The sequence below is a fragment of the Phaenicophaeus curvirostris genome, chromosome 1 (assembly GCF_032191515.1).
Source record: "Phaenicophaeus curvirostris isolate KB17595 chromosome 1, BPBGC_Pcur_1.0, whole genome shotgun sequence".
Classification (NCBI taxonomy): domain Eukaryota; kingdom Metazoa; phylum Chordata; class Aves; order Cuculiformes; family Cuculidae; genus Phaenicophaeus; species Phaenicophaeus curvirostris.
In genome coordinates, this window is record NC_091392.1 from 163,816,291 (window position 1) to 163,838,794 (window position 22,504).

A 22,504-nucleotide genomic window follows, 5' to 3' on the forward strand; every position below is an offset into this window, starting at 1 on the left:
GTCCTATTTCCCACTTTTTTCCCTCAACTAGAGCTTGTATGCTACTCATCAGTTTTTAAAAAAAAAAGGTATGACAAATTTTTCAGCTAACACTTGACCATTTCTCTATTAAACCAACTGCAATGGCTAAAGAAGCCACAAGATGGCACATTGCTTGTTCCCTGCTCCTCACAGGACAAACAAAAGACGGTTCCGAATCAGAAGGATGCACTACTGCAGCTTTATTACCCCCATTATCATTTCAACAACATGTTCCTCTGAGTGCAACATCTAAGATTTTAATTGCAGAAACTATTGAAGTTTCAAGAAAAAACAATACAAGGGTATAATTTCCACCTCCATAAGATATTTCACTACCGTGTTCTGTGTATATTATTGCTTTTACCTAAAAGCGCACTGCAGTGTGTTCACAGGTATGGGAGTGGTATAATCTGACTACAGTAAACAAAACTGATTTGAAAAACTACCAGAATAATCAAAACATTAGTACAACACACAAATCCCAGTGAATATATTATATAACTTGCTTCTAATCACTCAAAGTGATTATCAAACGCATTCACTCAGGCAATATTTAGGAATCTTGCACATCTGCATCACTACTATAGCACTGCTGATGTCCACCCTGTTTTGAGAATACATTTTCTCCTCCACAAAGATTACCTGAAATATAGCAATTGATAGTAACAACTCCATGGAAGCCATATAGAAAGAAAGATGGTCATGTTCATTTCAATGATCCTATTCCCAAATCCTACTGAGCATTTGGAATAACCAGAAATAAATGTATGTCAAAAAGTTTTCAGGGTATGATCCAGAGTTTTACTCTGGATTAGAATGAAATTTATATTGGATATTCGAAAAAAATTGTTTACCGAAGAAGTGGTAAAGCATTGGAACAGGCTGCCCAGGGAAGTGGTGTGGTCTCCTTCCCTGGAGATGTTCAAAATGGGTGCAGTCATGGCACTTTGGGGCATGGTTTAGCAGGCATGATGTTATTGGGCTGATAGCTGGACTTGGAAAAGACCTCCAAGATTATCAACATTAATGATTCTATAATTCTATGAAATGGGCACCTCTGAGGAGTCGGGGAGCAGAACAGGACACTGATCACTTTCTACGTTAGTACATCTCTGTGATTCTCTTTACCCTCTTCAGCACGGACTCCTCCTTCAGCTTTTATAGACATGCTTTCTGGCACCATACAGTGGTTTGATGTCACACTTGTCAGATTTTCACACAGAGAAAGCTGTGTTCCGAAGAAGACTCATACCAGAAACTTGAAAGTAAATACCAGCTTTGCTTCTGCTATAGTTCACACTAGACTAAGATATCTGGAAAGATGCTCTTTGAGACAAATAAACATTGACTATAAAACTCCAAATGTTCCTTCTGAGTGTTTTGCTGGCTAATTTTACCTTTAACACAAAGAATATAATTATGAAATGTATCTATAAACCCCCTTCAAATGAGCTAATAAAGCAATACTCCAGCTCCTTTAATAAAACCCCTTTGAGCTGCAATGTTTCTAGGTTTCAAATATTAAAGCTGCATTTTATGCGGTGCTTATCTACCACAGTGACAGATTTCTAAAAAACCCATTCTAATTCAATCCACAGCAGTCCCATCTACTGCCTATTGATGTTCCCAAGCTTGTCTAAAATTGCATCGTGTTTTCTTTTCAGCCTGGGAATATTTCTCGGTTTTGTTTTTTATTAAACCTAGTAATCTAAAAAGCTAAATTTGTATTTTATAATTCAGGCTGCAGGCAAATACCAGAGAAGGGCCTCATGACATGAAATGCTGTTCTCCAGCCCTACCTCTCATGATCTCTTCAGAGAAACTCTCACAACCTAAAAGGACAGGACACCGCTACCATCTGTTACCTTTACTGTACTGTTTTCTAGACTCAATCTTCAAAGTTCACCAGCAACTCATCTGTGATGAAGTGATACAGGAACATAAGTATTTAGAAAATAATTTGGTGCAGTTCGTCATTATTTCATATCACACTTAATGCTGTTAATAGAGATCTTTCGTAATATTGACCTATCTGCATTTAGCATAGAAGTAGTCTAGAAATATCTTCATGACTAATCACCTCAATATAGTCATTAAGACTAATAATTAAGGGAGTTGCAGTTTCTGCCTCCAGAAGACAATTGCTTTGTACATGTGAAACAAAAGAAACGTGCTTCTATTTTCTTTGGCTTTTTCTTTTTGAAATTCCCTACTTTTTGCACTTCAAAAAACAAAACCAGAAGGCAAGATGAGGAAGATGACAGCAGGGGAAGATTCAGGGAGAAGGGGAAGGAAGATTGTATTTCTTCCCACAAGGGTTTGCTGTGGCGATGAAAAATTTATGCAGTAAACTAATTATAGACAGTAATTTCCTTTTCCTATCTAATTAGAGTAAAATTACATTAAGAAATTGAATATATTTTTTATTCCATTCAATTTCATAATAAGGGACAACTGCACTAGCAAGAAGGAAAGACATACTACGTCAGGCTGCTTTCAAATGTAACTCATGGAGTGGTGTGAAAACAGCACATGTTTTTTTGCACACAATCAGTGGCAGAGCACGCTGCTTGCAACCAACTGCAAGTTATATAAGAAAAATGCTTGATTTATTTCCATTCTCCCCCGCTTAAAATCACATTTTTATGACAGACACTCAGCTTAAGTTGAGGCTAAATATAGGGCACTCCCTAAGGTGAATTTTGACTCCTCAGGGAGCTAAAGATCGGAAAAGTGGACATAAAATATGACATGTATATAGCATATGTGATCTTTCAGTCAAAATTGCTGTTATCATGATAACATCTGTGAAAGAAAACCCTGGGTTTACCCATAAAAAAGGGTTCAGGAGAGACCTTATTTAGTCAATGAAGGACTTCCCTGAGTTTTCAGGCTTCAAGGAACTTTAAACATCAGATTTTGAACATGTGCAGCAATAAAGGTCTATGAGGTGATTCATTATGAAACACAATTAAAACCAGCCTCATTTGACTGCCAATAAATAATTTCTCTTGCTCAGAGGCAAAAAAACCCCGAAAACAAACAAAAAAATAACCCAAACAAAACCCCCAAGTTAGAGGGCACCTAAAAGGCTAATTCCAGGCTGAACTTATGTCCATTAGAGCACATGGTATTGCAGATGAAATACCTGCCGAGGTTAGGGAAAGATTAAAGGAGTCCCTAGTGCTAATCCAAGTCTGCAAGGCATGAGAAGCAGCAGAAAGTAGCCATCTCAATCTTAGTGAAGCAGAATAAACTTCAGTGTGTGAAGAGAATGTGATTCCACACTCTTTAACCAAGACTCCCAAAGCAATAAAACCAATCACCTACCACCATATGTTCATCCCCAAACAAATCTTATATAAAATTTTTAAAAAGAGGTGATCTGAGTGTATGTATACCTTGTCTAAGCCATGATAAGCCTGCCTATATGTCTGCCGGTTTCTATTTTCTTTTTCATCTTGTAAGCTCTTCAGTACACATACTGTGAACGGAATAATATTATGACTTTTAATAAAAATTTACTTAAATTGGAATAAACTTAATTTTCTCCTGTGGGACAAGGGAGAGTTGGAAGGGTAAAAATGAGAAATCTCCTGGGTTGAGAGGTAGGCAGTTTAATAGCTAAAGCAAAAGCTTCTTGTGCAAGCAAAGCAAAACAATTAATTAATTCACTTCCTTCCATTGGCAGGCAGGTGTTCAGCCATCTTCAGGAAACTAGGGCTCCACAATGTGCAATGGTTACTTGGGAAGACAGGCACCATGAGTCTAAATGTCCCCTTTGTCCTCCTCCTTCCACCAGGCTCTATCGCTGAGCACAGTGGCATATAGAACGGGACATCTGTTTGGTCAGTTGGGGTAAACTGTCCCAGCTGTGTCCCCTCCCAGCTTCTTGTGCACCGCCAGTCTACTTGATGGCAAAGTAGTCTGAGAAGCAGAAAAGCCTTGACCCATTGCAAGCACTGTTAAGCAAAACTAAAACATCCTTATACTATCAACACCATTTTTATCACAAATCCAAAGCAAAGTCCCATACAAGATACTATAAGGAAAATTAACTCTATCCTAGCCAAAACCAAAACAAAAAAATCTTAACAATCAGGCCAAAGATACTGTCTCCCAACCAACAGTAAGAACATGAGAACAGCAACAGTAGTTGAACCAAGTGGCTATCTCCCCAACATCCTACATCCCACAATAGCCATGAGAGGAAAAAGCACAATTCCCATCCAGTTTCTACAGCTGTTTGTCCCAACTCCTGCTCTAGGAGTTTGCACTCTCCTGCATAAGCAGAAAGCATAGTGGAAGAAGGTCACTATCACAATTGCTTAACCAAAATCTCCACCTGCCTACACACCAAATTTTGGAAATGAGGCCTTCGTCCACTCCAAGTGGCACAGGAATACGCATAATCACTTCAATGCTGTGCAACTCACCTAATCCTATCACCCAGCACTCTAAGCTTATCTACGTGACATAGCTGCTCTGTCTGGGTGTGCACCTCTGTTCATTTGTCCCTCTCCAGCAACTAACTTGGATGAGCTGGAGGATGGAGCAGCTGAGTAGTTGTTCACTAAGCAGGACTTTACTTGCTCTGATTGTTGCACCTGAGGATGTTCTTGGCTGATTTTGATAGTCTCAGAGACCTTCTGGACTATGACCTCCTGGTATACACGGATCCTGTGCTACATGCAGGATCCTCAGGAAGGCCCATATATGGCATCTCTCCATCATTTACTGCAAAAGATGAAAATCTTCCACATCCCATTTCCTGTTTCCTCAATGTTATCCCATTGAAAGCATAACTCCTGCTTGTTACTCCATTTCTGTTCTCTTCATTCCAGGTCATGATGGCCTTTTTCTGCACTACTTTCTTTTTCTAATAATTTCTAGTAAGAAAGAATGGGTTTGTGATGGAGGTTTGGGGATTTTTCTGGCAATTCTGAGATGATCTTATGTGGGAACTACCATGACTTTAAGATCTCTGTCCTAGGTAACCAGAGCCCACCTTACCAAACTGTTCACCCAGTCTCCAGCCCCATATGTACTATTTACAACCATTTATACTAAATTTCACCAGCCATCTTATCTCCTAGTCTTAAGTTCCTTTTGCAATTCATCATTTGTTCTGTCTTTGCTACCTCAAGTTGCAATTTACCATCATGTAATAAATATAATTATTGACTATTCATCCCAAACTCAAGTTAGGCAACATATGAACTCAATCTATTTTCCTCTTTTTCCTCCTGATAAGAATCAATCACCTATAATAAGCCAATATCAAGCTACTACAGAGATTTTGCAAATAATTTCATACATATTATAATATGAAAATTCACATAGCATCATGAAGTGTGTCTTGTTTATATCAGATGGTAGTATTATACTGAATTCCAGTATAAATACATATTTCTATATTAAGTATGATGATATTTTAGATCTTTTTATTTCAGATTTATGCAAAGTTGCCTCCTTCAACAACTTCTGCTAGCACATGCTGATGATGGAAAGATAAACTTATTTATTTGTTTTAATAAAAGTAATATGTCTTATGGTACATTTAAACTGTATTCAATTTTATTTAATGGGAAGTTGAGGAAGTAAATTATAAAATATATTATGTCTAGAATTTCTTTATTTGGAGATTTTTTTATAGCAAAATGGAAGTGCGAGACAAGGTAAAGAAAAAAGCATTTTCCAGAGGGTTTTTTGTTTTCGTTGCTTAACACTGTCAAATGCGTACAGAGGAGTTCATTCTGTAAAAGATTATTAGTATAAGAATTCTTTAAAATAATCCTCTATTAATGCCTGCACTGCATTTTATTTTAAAAATTGAAACTTCTGAAAAGAATGGAATTGTGAATGATTGTTATGACCCGCTCACTATTATCACTCAAGCACTGGTACCAGAACTATAATATAATCCATTCCTCATTAAAAAATGCTTTATATTCTTCTGCACGATTAAGTTTTGTCTTCTGAAGTTTAAAAAGATTTCTGCTTGAAGGGTAAATTAGAAGTTACCATTATATTCTTGACTTTTAACTGTTCATCTATGGGTAACAGCATTGATGAAAATAAATTTGATAGATCAGAATACTAATATAATAGGAGAAACTAAATTTACTACATAAATATACAGAAAACAGGCATACATAGTGTAATACATAGTCTGTTATATTAATCTCCAAAAGTGCTAGTAATAAATATACCGGTGTTATTTTTAGAGCTTATTATTGAAATTCTGCTTGTGCTGAAGTTGGTAGAAGACTTCAGACTTAATCACACTTATTATTGAGTGGCACTGAGGCACCATTTTTATTGTATTTTTACTTTTTCAGAGTATTCATTATTTCATACATTTTAGTGACTGGCAACATTCTTCTTCATAACGGCTGTGTATACAATAAACATTTTTATTTTCAATTTGACTTTAATCAAATATGAAAAACAAAGAATTTAATGCAGAGCAAGTAAGACTTCATTTGTAATCTCTGAAATATGCTATGTGACACTCATTGTATGCACTGCAAAGTTAATATAGCCATAATTATATTTGAAATGAATTGTCCCTTAGTTCAGAACTTTCATCTGAGATGTCACAAAGAAGACTCTATGATTTTCAGCAAAACCTCCTAAATTATGTCTGCTGACACTTCAGAAAGCATCAGTAGGAACTGACAGCCTTTTAAAACATCATATACTTGGCTGTGCACTAATAAAAATTCTGAAAACATTCATGACAAGTTTCCAAATCATTAGTGCAATTTAGTAATGATATATGACACACATATCTAATGTCAATCTCTTAGACACAGCCACATGCAGTTGCCAATCATGTTTAATCATATTACTTACAAGAGCCAAGATATTCTGTATCCGATACGTTACCTGAAAACAATTCAATCTAGTTTTGTTCTTCTTCAGTAAACGCTCTTCCAAACTTTGTCTCCATTTAAAAATAGTAAGAAGAGATGGCCACTTCAGCTGACTGGATTCTTGGGTTTTTCCTTTCTGCCCATCCAAAGAACATCTTTTTTGATAATGTGGGTGCAAAACCCCATGAGATGCTGCTTTTACACTAGGTACACTTCCTCTGTGGTTTATCAAGGCTGAGTTATTTACCACTAAATAGTTCATTTCGAACGCCAGGCTTCTAAAAAATCGTTGTTTTCTGTGTACAATAGTACCCTAAATTATAAACCCATAAATTTTGCTATAATTTATGGTATTTGATGCTATAGATTTTGCATCCCCAAACTGATTTCGTATCATGCATATGCCACAAAACTGGTTATCATTTTTATCCAACCTATTTCAGTGCCCCAGAGAGCAACCTAATCCATTATTAACAACTCGTACGAGTTGAGCTGTATGGTTAGCTGTTCTCTCTCATGTGTCCTGTGCTGTTCCTCTTCTATTGCATTAACGTTACTGTTGTCTGTTTTATAGCTGCCAAACAGCATTAGTGCACTCATGCAGCACAAAACCTAACTCCATTGGCACATATTCAATGCAGCCAATAAAGATGTAGTAACCTTATGAAAAGGCTGTGAAAAAGCAGAAAAAATATACAGCTTCCTGACTTTAGTTTGCACAGCCACATAATTAAATGCCAGAGGACTATGATTTCTGCTGGATGAGCTGAACTGGTTCTTCTTTTTATTTACATATTTTTTAAATCAATCATCCAAGCCTGAGTCCACGCAAGGACACACATAGCTCTCCACGCCAAAACAATAACAGGAAAATAATGCCTAAAGCAGAAGCTATAATTAGCAAAGATGCAATTGTGAAAAACCTGCCTGAACTTTCCCTCCCCCTTGGTACCCTCCTCAAATACACTGGAAACAGAAGAGTTCACAAATTTTGCAGCCTCTGACTTAATTTTCTGGAAACAGAAGTGTTTGCAAATTTTTCTAGAACTTAATTTTCTAGAAGCCAAGCTGGCGTATTTATCATTAATCGGAAGAACTTCTTGCCACAATCACACAGTTATCTTCATTTCAGGTAACATCTGAGAGTTAATTTTTCTATGAATATTAACACCAAAGAGAAAATCAGTGTACAGGAAATTCACTCTCCCTACCTTTCTCTTTTTGGAGGCATAATTCAAAATATTCCATGTCTGAATATCTATCTGCTGATATTATTGAGCAATTAAATCAATAACTACTGGGACATTTCTGAGCAAATCTGGGTAACTCTCAAAGTTCCTGGCAGTTTTCATGGGCACAGTGGGAAACTTCAAGGAAAGAGAATATGTTGTCAATTCCAGTGAAGGAAAGGCTGCAGCATTATTACACTATTAAACAACAGATACTCCACTTGGAAATAAGAAAACTGGGGGGAGGGGAGGGAAATACAACGAAATGCAATGAGTACAATTAAGAGTCAATGAAGGAGTTATAAGTCTACCAGAAATTAAGCTCTGACATTCCTTTACTTATTTTTTATTAGCAGAATTAGAAGACCACAATAGAGACAAATCAAGTATAGAATCATAGAATCACCAGGTTGGAAGAGACCCACCGGATCGAGTCCAACTGTTCCTATCAAACACTAAATCATGCCCCTTAGCACCTCGTCCACCCGTGCCTTAAACACCTCCAGGGAAGGTGAATCAACCACCTCCCTGGGCAGCCTGTTCCACTGCCCAATGACCCTTTCTGTAAAGAATTTTTTCCTAATGTTGAGCCTAAACCTCCCCTGGCGGAGCTTGAGGCCATTCCCTCTTGTCCTGTCCCCCGTCACTTGGAAGAAGAGGCCAGCACCCTCCTCTCTACAACCTCCTTTCAGGTAGTTGTAGAGAGCAATGAGGTCTCCCCTCAGCCTCCTCTTCTCCAGACTAAACAACCCCAGCTCTCTAAGCCGCTCCTCATAAGACCTGCTCTCCATCCCCTTCTCCAGCTTTGTTGCTCTTCTCTGGACTCGCTCCAGAGCCTCAACATCCTTCTTGTGGTGAGGGGCCCAGAACTGAACACAGTATTCAAGGAGCGGTCTCACCAGAAAAGTAGTACAACTAGGAAACATTTAGGGTACATAAATGAAACACAAAAAGAAAGATATTTCTGCATTTTGAAATGCAAGATTGGAGGTTGGATTGTCTCGGTTTGATTTTTTGAGGGGTAGCACGGCCAGGTGAGGAGGACAGGATGAGACAGTTGGCGTTGTTCAGCCTGGAGAAAAGAAGGCTGCAAGGAGACTTTATTAGACTAGCCTTCCAGTGCTTAAAGGGAGCCTATGGGAAAGCTGGGGAGGGGCTCTTTTTCAGGGATGCAGGGACAGCATGGGAGGAAATTGATTTAAGCTGAAAGATGGGATATTTAGATTAGATATTAGGAAGAAATTCTTTACTGTGAGGGCTGGATGAGGCTCTGAGCAACCTGATCCAGTGGAAGGTTCCCATGGCAGAGAAGTTGAAACTGGATGATCCTTATGGTCCCCTACAACCTAAAACATTCTATCATTCTATGATACACAACACATGAGACTGTCAAGTCTGAACACCATTTGCTCTAGAGCCACACCAGTAACACCTTGCTCTAGAACAACACCTTACACCAAACTATTAGACATGAAACTGCAAGCAAGCCAGAAAGATTCTACATGTTTCTCAAAGCAAAGCATCATTTTTAGCAGAAGGATCAATGGTGCATCTGAACAGATGAAAAGAACTCGTGATTATCAAGTAGCACTAGCTGACTTTATCACTGTATTATTTTTAACTGATTTTTCTGTTAAAATCTCTAAAATAATTTTCTATTGAGTTTCAGCAGTAAATTCACGTGAGTTGCAAAATATCATGTGACTGAGAAAATTCTATGATTTCTCCTGCTTTAGGATAAGAAATCATATTTTTACTGTAAAGCACAGAAGGTCATGGATAACACCAGAGAATGATTTCAGTCAGAATCATATTTGAAGGGCTTGCTTCCTACTTCTGCTCTTCTTTCCCAACAATATCACCAAATCAAAAGAAAAACAAGTCTTATAAACTTTCTCTAGGCATTTATACAACATTCAATGCGATACTTTCATAGGAAAAGTGGTTGGGAGCAACATAAAAAAAATAAAAAGCAGGGGGTACTTGCCAGCAGGAAATCTCAATTGGAAATACTCCAGCTGGAAACTGAGTTTTCAGTTGAAGAAGGCAAGGAAACCATTAAGGGACTACTTAAGAGTCCTGAAGAGAGATGAGAGAAAGACCAGAGATCTTGGAAATGTAACATATGAGGGTAAAATGGGTTTATTTAGTCTAGAAGGAAGGTGGCATAACAAAAAATATTGCTGCAATAAGAAGGTACTATATATCTATTAATGCAGGAAGGAAAAGCATTTAAATTTCAATAAACATTTGGAAAGGAAATTGTATAAAAACAAGGTGAGTTGGAGTACACGGCCTGAGAAGACTATATAAAAATGTTAAATTTTCAGAGTGTATTAGAAAGACATCTATCAGGAGTAGTTGGTCTTGACTTGAATCAGGTAGTGGTTAAAATGACCTTTTTTGTTATTATATCTTATTTCCTGCAACTTCTATTTACTAGTTCTATCTGCTGAGGGATATGGTTTAGTGTTTGGTAGGAACGGTTGGACTCGGAGATCCGGTGGGTCTCTTCCAACCTGGTTATTCTGTGATTCTGTGATTCTGTGATACTAGTGACTTCTTTTCTTCTAGGATTATAGGAAATCATGGATTATATATAGTATTAACGCTGAACAGCTTGAAGAATCTTTGAAGAATCCCCCTTAATTTGGAAATGAACAAAAAATTGATGCTATTAATTAAGAATCTTTCAGATTTTGCATATAAATCTAGTACAAATAAGAAAACACACTGCCCTCCTCCAAGATCAGAAAATTTCTTCTTTAAGAAAAATTCTTAAAAATATTTTCTTAAAAAGAAACAATTAAAGTTTTAGTATTCCCACTCCTCCAATGAGAGATTTAACAGCACACACTTAAGATAGTTTATAAGAGAAAGGCAGATACTAAAACCTCACTCATTTCCAAAATAGATGTCAGTATTTAATTTCTTAGTTAGCTGGAGAGACAGAAACACTGATGTTCAATATGCCTAACTCTGTATACACAATAGGAATTTGAAAACAATCAAATTGAAATTGATTTTTTTTTTTTTCCAGAAAGCTTGCAGTACTGTATTTGTTCCCTGGCAATTGTTGAAATAATGTATGTATACCACAGAGGCTGAAAAAAATCACCCTGAAAGCAAACAGGACCTTTTAATGCAACCTCCGTTCTTAGATACATTGAAGACAACTGGCAGAACACAAGAGTATTTCCCAAAATCTAGGTTTTGATGCAAAACTGCAGACGCTGCAGATAAGTAAGGCTGGACATCAAAGTGTTTCAGCATGTTAAGAATATTAAATGAAAGATCAGGATGCAATTCAACTGGCTATTTATACGACCCTAGTAACATTTTACTTGCCCCAGGGTATCCTGCCAAACCTAGAGTTGCCATTCCAGAAAAGGTCAGATTTATAAAGGTCCTGTGTCATATTTGCCACTTCATGCAGATGTCTCAGATTCTCTAAGGTACTCAAAATGCAGAAGAAAATGATGCCTAGACACTTGAATTGTGCCAGTTGTATTCTAAGACCCCTTAAGCAGTTTATGTCTGCTTGTGTATTACAGCTACATAACTGTGTTAAACTCATTAATTTGACTAGAAGACTTCGCAGTGAGTGAAAAGAACTGACATATTCCTTAGTGAGTTTGCAACTCCTGGTTAAAGTAGAATGTGGTAAAATATTAGTAACAGAAATCACTTTTATGAAGATTAATGTCAGCAGAAATTTTGAATACCTAGTGAAATGAAAATAAGCCATGAAAAGAAAGGAAAAGAGAGAGAAGGGAAAAGGGATAGATAAAAGAGAACCTCCTCTTGAGTCTAATGAGCAAAGGAATAAATTCACCTTCCAACTCTAACTGGAAACCAGTTCCTACCAATTTTTCGAGAAAGTCTGAAGATCAAAGAAATGTAAATAAAATTCAGCTAGGGTAAGTATGCTAATGTCTGCCTAAATTAGGAGAAAAGTAATCAATATAAAGGAAGCAGGGACAGGAAAAATGGACAGCGGCATAAAGTGAAAAATGCCACTGGAGAGTTGATAAAAAAAAAAAAGACCTTCCCTGTACCGTTCTAGGAAATCTTAATATAGAGAGAGTAGCGCACAAATCATTAAAGAAGAGATTAAAATGAACAATGAACAAAATAATTGTTTTTAACCCAAGTAATTCTCTTAGTTGAGAAGCTGGAGACTGTGACAATATCATCACATATGTGTTCTCAGTGCTGGTACAACTCCCACCTGCTTTCTGGGACACTGAACAAGATGCAACCCTTGGGCAGACCCAGCATAGCTATTCCTCTAATTAATTCCAACATGAGTAATAAATTCTCAGTATGACCAACATCATCTTGCCCTACTTTGCCAAGAAAGAAACATACACAAAAAAGTATGGTGGAAGAGCCTCATGTAACAGTGCAGAGATGACTGCTCTTTGAGTTTGTCCATCTGCTCTCCTTCCTGCAGAGAACAAAGAGGAATTTCTGTCTTCACATTTCAGACTCTACTCTTTTGCTCCCAAAAGATTAAAGAAAACACTTTCTGAAGTCAACAGCATTTCTAGAACCCTGATCTTATTTTTCAGAGTTGTTTTGGAGCTTCTGCATATTCTGCATACAGACTTCCATCACAATGTTGCCTGTCATCTCATCTTGTCAGTGAAAACAACCAAGAAGAAAATAGAGATTTTTCCCTCTCTTTCTCCCTTCCTTGAAACCTATCTTTGTTTAATATTGTTACAATTTGAATGTGATCATAGAATCATAGAATGGTTTGAGTTGGAAAACACTTTTAGTTCCATCTAGTTCCAAGCAACCTGCCATGGGCAAGGATAACTCCCACTAGATCAGGCTGCTCAAGGCCCCATCCCATCTGGCCTTAAATACCGCCAGGAAAGGGGCATTCACAACTTCCCTGGGCAACCTGTTCCAGTGCCTCACCATCCTCATGGTGAAGAATTTCTTCCTAATGTCTAAACTAATCTTCCCCCTTCCTATTTAAAGCCATTCCCCCTCATCTGATCACTACACGCCCTCATAAAAAGTCCCTCCTCAGCTTTCTTCAGGTACAGAAAAGCTGCTATAAGGTCTCCCCAAAGCCTTCCCCTTTCCAGGCTGAACAACCCAAATTCTCAGCCTGTCCTCAGAGCAGAGGTGCTCCAGCTCCCTGTGAGCATAAGATCCTTTTTTTCAGGCTTTATCTCTGTGTTTAAGAGGAGATATTATCATATCTTAATAATTCCTAAAATGTATTCATATCTACTAACTACCTTCCCCTTAACAGATAAATGATTGATGACCTCTAGGCAAGGTCATTACCTGAATATGTAACTAGAGCTGTTATCAGTTTCAATTCATAATAACAGTTTCCAGTGTTCTCTCTCAGTAATGATATCTGGTTAATGGAAGGGAAAAAAAAAAAAAGATAAGAACCAACAGACCAACTAATCTGCTGATTAAATTACTTTTTAATTTTGGGTCACATTATATGCATACACTTACACTTGGCAGAAACAAATATGCTGCTACACATTAGAAGTTTTTTTTGCAACATTTAAAGAGTAAAAGATGAATAATTCTTTGTATCTATTAATAATTTTTTTGTAGAATCGGATCTACCAAGTTACAGATTATGCCATGGATGCTATAAACTGGAGTTTATCCCATAGATGCTTTTTAAATACTTCAGTGTTAAGTATTAAGGGCTCTGACACCAGAGGGTGGTAGTAAACAGCTCCTTTTCAAAGTGGCAATCAGTTGCATATGGGGTCTCCCAGGGACCAATATGGGGCCTTATGTTCTTTAATGTCTTCATAAGTGACCTGGATGATTGGGTCAAGCGTACACTGATGAAGTTTGCTGGTGATAACAAATGGATTGGGGAATTAGACATTTTAGAAGGGAAAGCCACCCTGCAAGAAGACCCGGGTAGGCTGGAGCGGGTTAACAAGAATCTTATTAAGTTCAACCAGGAAATGTGTAAGGTCTTCCACCTGGGAAAACATAATTGATGAGCACAACACAGGCTGGGATCTACCTAGCTAAGGAGCAGCTCTGTGAAAAGCGATGTGGGTGCCCTGGTGGACAGCAAGACCCATATGAGTGAGCCATGTGCTGCTGCATTGAAGAAAACCAACAGGATGCTGGGATGCATCAACAAGGGCATCAGCAGCAGAGATAAAAAATTCATTATCGTCTCCACTCAAGGCTTGTCAGGCTGTACTTGGAATACTGTGTTCAGCTTTTGTCCTCACTATACAAAAAAAAAAGAAGTGGGCAGGCTGGGGAGGGTCCAGAGAAGAGCCACAAAGATGATCAAAATGCTGGGAAGCCTGCCATGTGAGGAAAGGCAGAGAGAATGGAGTTTGTTCACCCTTGAGAAAAGAAGGCTTAGGGGAGATCTATCAACATGTTCCGGTATTTAAATGATGGCTATAAAGAAGATGGATCCTCCTATTTTACAAGGAGTCCCATAGAAAAGACAGGGATAATAGGTACCTAGGTACCAGTTAATCCTCAGGACATTCCAATTGGACACAAGAGGACAACCAGCCATTGGAATAATCTCCCCAGGGAAGTGGCAGACTCCCCAACACTGGACACTTTGAAGATTCAGCCAGACAGGGTGCTGTGTTGTCTTGTCTAGACCTAGCTTTTGCCAAGAAAGCCTGGATTAGATGATCCTTAAAGTCTCTTGAATCTGAGATTCTACGATTCCATGATTATACAAAGACTAAAAAGATCCACATAAAATGAACGATCTTTCTCAACTGTTATTTTAAAGAACACTGACTGAGCAACCTGAAATTAAGACTGTGATTCTGAAGATATTTATATTACCTACATTTTTCAAACATGGGTGACAGAAAACATTTCTGGTTTTTGTTTCTTTTTTACTCCTTCCCAAAAGTACAAGCACTGTAAACTGCTTGCTGGCTGATACAATTCCCAATTTTTGTTTCACAGCAGAATTTATATATCACCATGGTAATGAAATGAAAATTCTTAGTAGATATGGTACTGTGAAGGCTATGCAAACCTTGAGTCATCCTCCCAGTTCTATGGAAAGCAGACAAAAATTATTCTCATATTAACAGTAGTCAAATGGGGGTTTCACAACTCTCTACATACTTCACTACAATCTAAATAAAGACCTCAGTAGAGAATGTAGGGTTTCAGATGCACAGATTTTCTCTCTAGAATATGATTTTATATAGCCTTATCCCCACAAGATTTTAATTACATTATTATTTCAAGGGCATTATATTCATTTTTTGATTTTTTTATAGTGCTCATCATTGTCATAATTAATCATCTGTATTACAATATAACTTAAATGATCAACCTATATTCATTCACAAATTATTCACAATGTAAGTGGTTTTATGCTTGACAATACTTTTGTTTGTAATGGTTTAAAATGTTTAAAAAGATACAAAAGCAGACAGTTTTACCCTTTGGAATGATTTCCCGCAACTCTTATCATTGGAATCAGTATAAGCAGCTGTGAAATATAATCAACACCATTTTGATAACTGACATTTTGTGCTTTGCAAAATCAGGTTATTAACACATGGCTCTTTGTGTCAAATTTGGCTTCAAATGTTCCTTTGATTTACTAAGGACATCAGGCTCCTAAAAAAGTAATCTTATACAGAAATTATAATTTGAACTGAAATGCCAACTCTGAGTATTCAAATGCTATGTCTTCTCCCTTACTTCTTTCAGCAGTTTACAAGAGATTGTGGTTAAAATTGTATTATTATTAAAATGTAAGCCTTTTTCTAATTTCCTGTATTGAGCTACATATGCGTAGATAGTCATATACATATGTTTTTCAGTATGTTTGCAGGCATCCAGATAGGAAAAGAAGTTGGAGAGAAATGCCAGTATTCTTTTATTTCCCATGGCTGCAAGAGTAAGTAAAATGGAAAGTGCAAGAGGTCAGTGTTTAACACATGGTGGTGTTGGGCTGATGGTTGGACTTGATGGTCTTGGAGGTCTGTATTCCAACCGTAATGATTCTATGATGCAAATTATCACAGTGGGTGTCAATGAGATTTCAAGTTATTCTTAGGCATGCAGAATATATTAAACCCCATAAATATCTGTAATTAAATAGACTTGCTTTAAAATACTTACAAATCTGTATTAATAGATTACAAAATTATTTTTCTTCCAAAAAAAAATTTATTCTAGCTTCAAACAGGATCTCTCAGAGAAGAATAAATGGAAAAGTCTAAGGAAGAAAGTAATAATCTCTTAAAACTTCTTTTCCTGTATTTTCATTGTAGAATTGGGCTACTACATTGTAGTATGCTCTTTGCAACCTATGGACATTGAGACACAAATAGTTGAAAACATTCTCTTTCCATATAAATAGCACCACCTGGCTCCTGTAAAGCTGCCCAGCAGAATGTAATTGCAGTAGTGATACTGGAACATTTTGGGACACACCTTTTCCCTGGGATAAACATTTAAAATGCCAGTGTCAGGCAGGTACCAGAAGCTGTAACCTTACTGCTGAAGGGAAAAACGATCATGATAGCTCCCTCATAAATACAAAGCAAAATGTATGAGAGCTATTGTGAATTACTGAATGAAGTCCATGCAGACATCTCACACAGAACAAGGCTTAGTAACAGTTTGTCCTTCACTGTTTTATGAGGAATGCAGATGAAAATCTTATTAGTATGAAAGTCAGAACTGTAGAGAAATTTATACAACAGAGCAGCTGCACTTTTTGTTCATTTACACGTCTCTGGATAAAAGGTAGATTAAATTTTTATTTTCTCAAGTTGAAAAATACATGCATATCTTAGAATCAGAGAATCCTGGAATAGTTTGGGTTGGAAAAGATTCAAAGAGCATACAATTCCAACCCCCTTGCTGTGGGCAGGGACACCTTCCACTGGATCAGGTTGCTTATAGCCTCATCCAACCTACCACCTGAACACCTCCGGGAATGGGGTATCCATGACATTCTCAACACGGCATGCAGGGCATTTTCCACTAGTATGAGTAGGTGTGGCACAACTATAGCTCTCTGTATCAACTTCATATTATCACCACATCAATACAGTTAAATCATCACTACAGACAGAACCATGAACTAGGCAGAAAGTTTGCTGGGTAAGGAAAAAAAAAAAGCTTGTAATGGCAAGATCTGCATTTTTTTTAAAAAAAAAATATGTTATTCATGGTTTAAAAGAGTAATAAAATCAAACTGTCAGCTATTACAAAGTTTTAATACTGAAGTCAGATGGGTTTCTTTACATCATTTGATTGAAGAGAATTTATGTTAGAATTACAGCTGAGTTTTTACTCAAATTGATGCATTTTATGCATTTTGCTGTTTCAGAAAAGTTTTTCTATTAACCACTAATGTAAAATGCAAACAGCTCTTCACACATCTGAATACTCTCTTTTTTTAGTCATTAATGTTTGAGAGAGGATAGGAGTCCAAACCAAGCCTGGAGATAGTGCATTAAAACAAATGGTTCCTGACTTTGAAAGCGTATGGTAAAAATATCCACACACTTATGAAAAAGAGGAATAAAGAAAAACGTGAGATAATTTGCAAAATCAGGTCAGTGGCAGAATCTGGGAATATTGTTTCAGTCTCTTGGATTTCATTGCAATTCTCCATTAGGGACCAGGTTGACCTTGCAAAGTTAGAATCAAGACTTTCAATTATAAGAATCTTGTATGAACTGATTAATATGTTCAATTATACTACAAGAAATATTTTTTTTGTCTACTAGGAAGCAAAAGTATTGTTTTTCCTAATTTGGGAAAGTTTCCACTTTCAGATTAGCAGGACTTCTTTGTTTCGGAAGAGATACCAGGGTAGGTCTAAAGGTAAAATTTGGCCTTCTCTGCTACATATTCCAGTGGATCAGTCAGCCTAGTGCAGCTACCCTTGTACTCCTCAGGAAACTACTCAGAGGTGAAACATAACTCAATATACAAAAGGATGTTTTCTGTATTTTTGAAAGATGAACAAATTGTTCTTTCATGGTTCTTTAAGATCTGTGAGCATATGATTGTGTCTTCCTTCCTTGACAAAGCAGGGAAATGCATTCACTCCATCTGTGATGTGATCAGCCACAAGCAAGGTGACTAATAATTTCAAGAGTAATTGTACATTCCCTGTTACTCACCATCAATACTGCTGTTCACCTTAGCGAGATTGGTACTGACAATACTAGAAAATAACATTTCTAGTTTTCTAACTTTAGAAAATAACACTTCAGCCCCTAAAAGGACTTTGTGATGCTGGTAGATGAGAAGCTTAACATGAGCCAGCAACGTGCGCTTGCATCCCAGAAAGCCAACCGAACCCTGGGCTATATCCAAAGAAGTATAACTAGCAGGGTGAGGGAGATGATTCTGCCCCTCTGCTTTTCTATTGTGAGAACTCACCTGGAGTATTGTATTCAGTTCTGGAATCCTCAGCACAGGAAGGATGTAAGTCTGTTGGAGGGAGTCCAGAGGAGGGCCAAAAAGATGATTTGAGGGTTGCAACACCTCCCATATGAGGACAGGCTGAGAAAGTTCGGGTTGATCAGCCTGGACAAGAGAAGTCTCCAAGGAGACCACATAGCAGCCTCTCAGAAATTAAAGGGGCCCATAGGAAAACTGGAGAGGAGCTTTCTATTGGAGACTGCAGGGATAGGATGAGGGGGAAGGGTTTTAAGCTGAAGGTGCTGCAATTTAGATTAGTCATTAGAAAGAAAGGTTTTTCTGTGAGGTGATGAGGCACTGGCATATGTTTCCCAAAGAAGCCATGGATGCCTCATCCGGGAGGTGTTCAAGGGTGGGTTGGATGAGGCTTTGAGCAACCTGAGCTGGTGGAGGGTGTCCCTGCCCGTGACAGGGGAGTTGGAACTGCATGATCTTTAAGGTCCTTTCAAACATATGATTTTAAATGCAATCTCCAAAATAAACACTACATAGCTACTGAAAGTTAAAAAGAAAGTTCATTATCCTGTGGGATGGAGAATTCAAAATAGAAGGACTAATACATATCTAACTAGATCATATTCACAGAAATGACAGGCTTTTTTCATGACATTTATATAATGAAATGCACTTAAGCGAGCATAGGCTGTTCTTTAAGCTTGTCCTACAGCACTTGCAGACAGCACAGCTGTGCTGGTGCCACTGGTGCTGCTGCTGGTAGGAAGCTGAGGGATTAAAGACTGACTGTAAAGTAGCTTTTCTTCTTTCTTTTTTTTTTTCCTTTTTGTTTTTGGTTGTAACAGTTAAGATTAATCAAACTAAGGGCAACCTGGTAACTCTAGAAAAGCATTTAAAATAAAAATGCTTGGTTTGTATGTGTGCATTTTGCTTTTATGAAAGGTTGTATTTACGGATATGCACTCAAGTGTGAAATGTAAATGAGCAGAATTTCAGAAATAGGCCTAGACCTACAGGTAGAGGTCATTTCAAATAATACAGAATGGGAATGCTTATCCTCTTAAGCATTCTCTGTGATCTCAGCACTAAATTACCCTAAGGACTGCAAGCCTCAGCATTATTGCAGTGTTCTGGAATTTTTTTTTCTGTCAGTGTAGGAAGTTTACAAAACAAAGTAATATTCATTTTCTAAAGTTTTCCAAACATTTCATATGCTAAAAGGTAGACAAACAGAAAATGTCAGCAAGTAAATACTACCTCTTAGGCATAACAAAATGAAAAAGGGAGATATTTTTCACAGTTCTCTCACCTCCTCAAATGACATCAGCTACACAGAGCAACCAAGGAGAAACATAACTAACAAGGAACACTGAATAATTCAAGACATCTTTCATACATCACGGCAAGGTTCACAGAACAGCAAGGGTAACGCCTCAATTACTGACTTGCTTTCCCCTTCAGGGAGCAGTGAAAGTTAACTTTTGCCATTAGTGTAGTAGAATATCACTTTAATAAATTTATTTTAGTGGCACTTAATACAAGTCCTTTGAAACAATGATAGAGTAAAAAGGCAAGGTGGGGAAATAGGCTCTTAGCTCAAAAAGACAACTGTAGCAAGGCAGTCTTCAGATGGAGAGGAGTTTCCTTCACAAGGTTATTGGGGAATTTCCCACAGCTCCTCCCAGTTATCTGGAGACAGTGACTACTGTTAGAACTACAATGTAAATTATAATTTATGATATTTCTCTCCATGGATGCAGCTTATTTAATGCAAAATCAAGTCTGTAAGGCATTATAGAAAGTGAAATTTCTGAGTATAAAGAACTTAGGGGGGCTCAACAGAGTGGGAGTGGAAAAAAGTATTTTCCGTTTATCAACCTTTGTTATATTTAAAATCTAACATAGAAGCACTAAACTATAATGAAGTCTGCTCACCTTTTCTTTTCCATCTGTGTATTACAGGATGTTAGGGAGAGATCAGAATGTAAGTAAGAAGGAGAAATCTATTAGAAACACATGTTCTTGGTGGGAATATGTTTAGTTCATACATATCCATAGGTTCAAGCTGCAACTCATCTGCTGTATTTGAGGCACCTGGCCCAGTGTCATAAATTGTTTACCTCCTCATTTGCTCTTAATAGCAAGAAAACACCTGAGATTCTACAAACACCCCAAAATAGCTGATCTGTTTGAGATCATATTATGTTCTATCACACAGTGGAGAAGAGCAACTCATTTGTTAAGAAAGAATCCTAAGCTACTTTAAAGTATCACTTTATTATTAAACCTTAACACATAAAAATTTCTGAATGAATTAAAGGTGAATAAGAACACCTGAGAACCACTCCTGTGATTCATTTGCATGTTAAAATTCACCTAAGGGTATTTTAAATTGGAATACTTTTCAGCTATTTCCTATGCTCTTTATTTAATATATTTGTAATAGAAGCACAGCATTCTTCAGACAAAATGAAAAGCCTTGCAACTTGTGTTGTACTTTTATGAGAAAAAAAGCAAAAAGATTATTTTGTAATTTAAGATTAGACTTCTTACTCCTCTTTCTGATATTTCACCAAGTGATTTGGACCAGGATCACCATCTGAAACCCTGATTTATAAGTTCAGTGGAATTTTTGAAATAGACAAGAAGTTCTGACAAACAATATTTTCAAAATCTTAACCATGAGAGTAACAGAAATAGAAAAAAATTATAACATTAAAAAAAATCTGGATCTCTCAGAGATGAAGGAAGGAGACATCACAGAAATCTGATCAACAAGTCATAGAATCATAGAATAACCAAGTCGGAAGAGACCCACCAGATCATCGAGTCCAACCATTCCAATGATAAGTATGGTCAGGAAGGTAATGTTAAGGACCACAGGAATGTTATGTTGTACCAACTTGAGAATCACTCTCCCTGGATTTGCAGCATGGGCTGGACACCATGGTTAAATATATTTCTAACCCCAATGTATGTAGCTATGCTCAGAGAATGGAGATAGATTTAGAGGAATTGGCCTCAAGTTACTCCACGGGCACTTTAGATTGGATATTAAGGAAAAAAAAATCTTTACTGAAAGAGTGGTAAAGCATTAGAAGAGGTTGCACAGCACGGGTAAGTGGCGGAGTCAGTTTGTATGAGATCAAGTACTACCAAGAATCAACAGGATATACTAAACAGACACAAAGCAAAATTGTACTATTTTAGTTGGAGAGCCAACTACCACAAAGTCACAATCCTTTAACAATAATAAACTGCTGGGCTTTTTTTTTTCCTTAGATTCTGTTCTGATAGCAAAAACAAAATAAAATCCCTCACCAACTCTTTCCAGTTGTGTTGCCTAGTTGTAGAGCATCAGTTTCATCCTTAAATCCTCTTACCTCCATTTTGCCATCCAAAAGCAGGATTGCACTTAAAAGATAAGTTAAGTTAGAAACCAAGGACGTGTCAATGAATTTCAGATCTGCAGCATCTCTTCTGGTTGGCATTTGGAAAGGAATGTGGAAATAAGGAAAGTGTAAAAAGCAGCTATATTACAAGGCAAGTTCATAGGTAATTTGGAACTATGTAGTGCTCAAACCAGATTTTATAAGACAGTGTTTTGTAAGTGTGGTGGTTGCCTTCCTGTGTGCAAGGCCAAGAAGAAGACTTTTATACTATGTACAGTTCTGCACTATGCCATAGGACATGAAAGTCCCTCTAGAAGTAAAAAGTTCCCTTCAGGCTTCATGGTTGGGACAAAAAACTGTGGGAACAGGCAAGTAGAGAATACAAAATATCACAGTCAACAAGTTGATATTTAGTTACTTGACTAGTTTACCACATATTCATTACTCTACATATAAGATATGCATATAAGATATATATACATATAAGATATACATATCTTATATACATATAAGATATTTATAATGTATAAGATATTTATAATGATATAAGATATTTATAATGATATTTATAATG

General features: G+C 37.2%; 1 protein-coding gene across 26 annotated transcripts in view; it reads right to left on the minus strand.

Annotated features, from left to right (window-relative positions):
* Positions 1-22,504, minus strand: part of DLG2 (discs large MAGUK scaffold protein 2) — a 1,047,701-nt gene that overhangs the window by 464,628 nt on the left and 560,569 nt on the right. Inside the window, exon 1 of one of the 26 annotated variants that reach the window (XM_069879741.1) lies at positions 6,913-7,328. The exons of the other annotated variants lie outside the window; for them this stretch is intronic. Within the exon in view, the coding sequence (XP_069735842.1) occupies positions 6,913-7,161 (249 nt within the window). The 5' untranslated portion in view covers positions 7,162-7,328. Of the gene's footprint in view, positions 1-6,912; positions 7,329-22,504 lie in introns of those variants that run through there. 26 annotated transcript variants of the gene reach the window in all.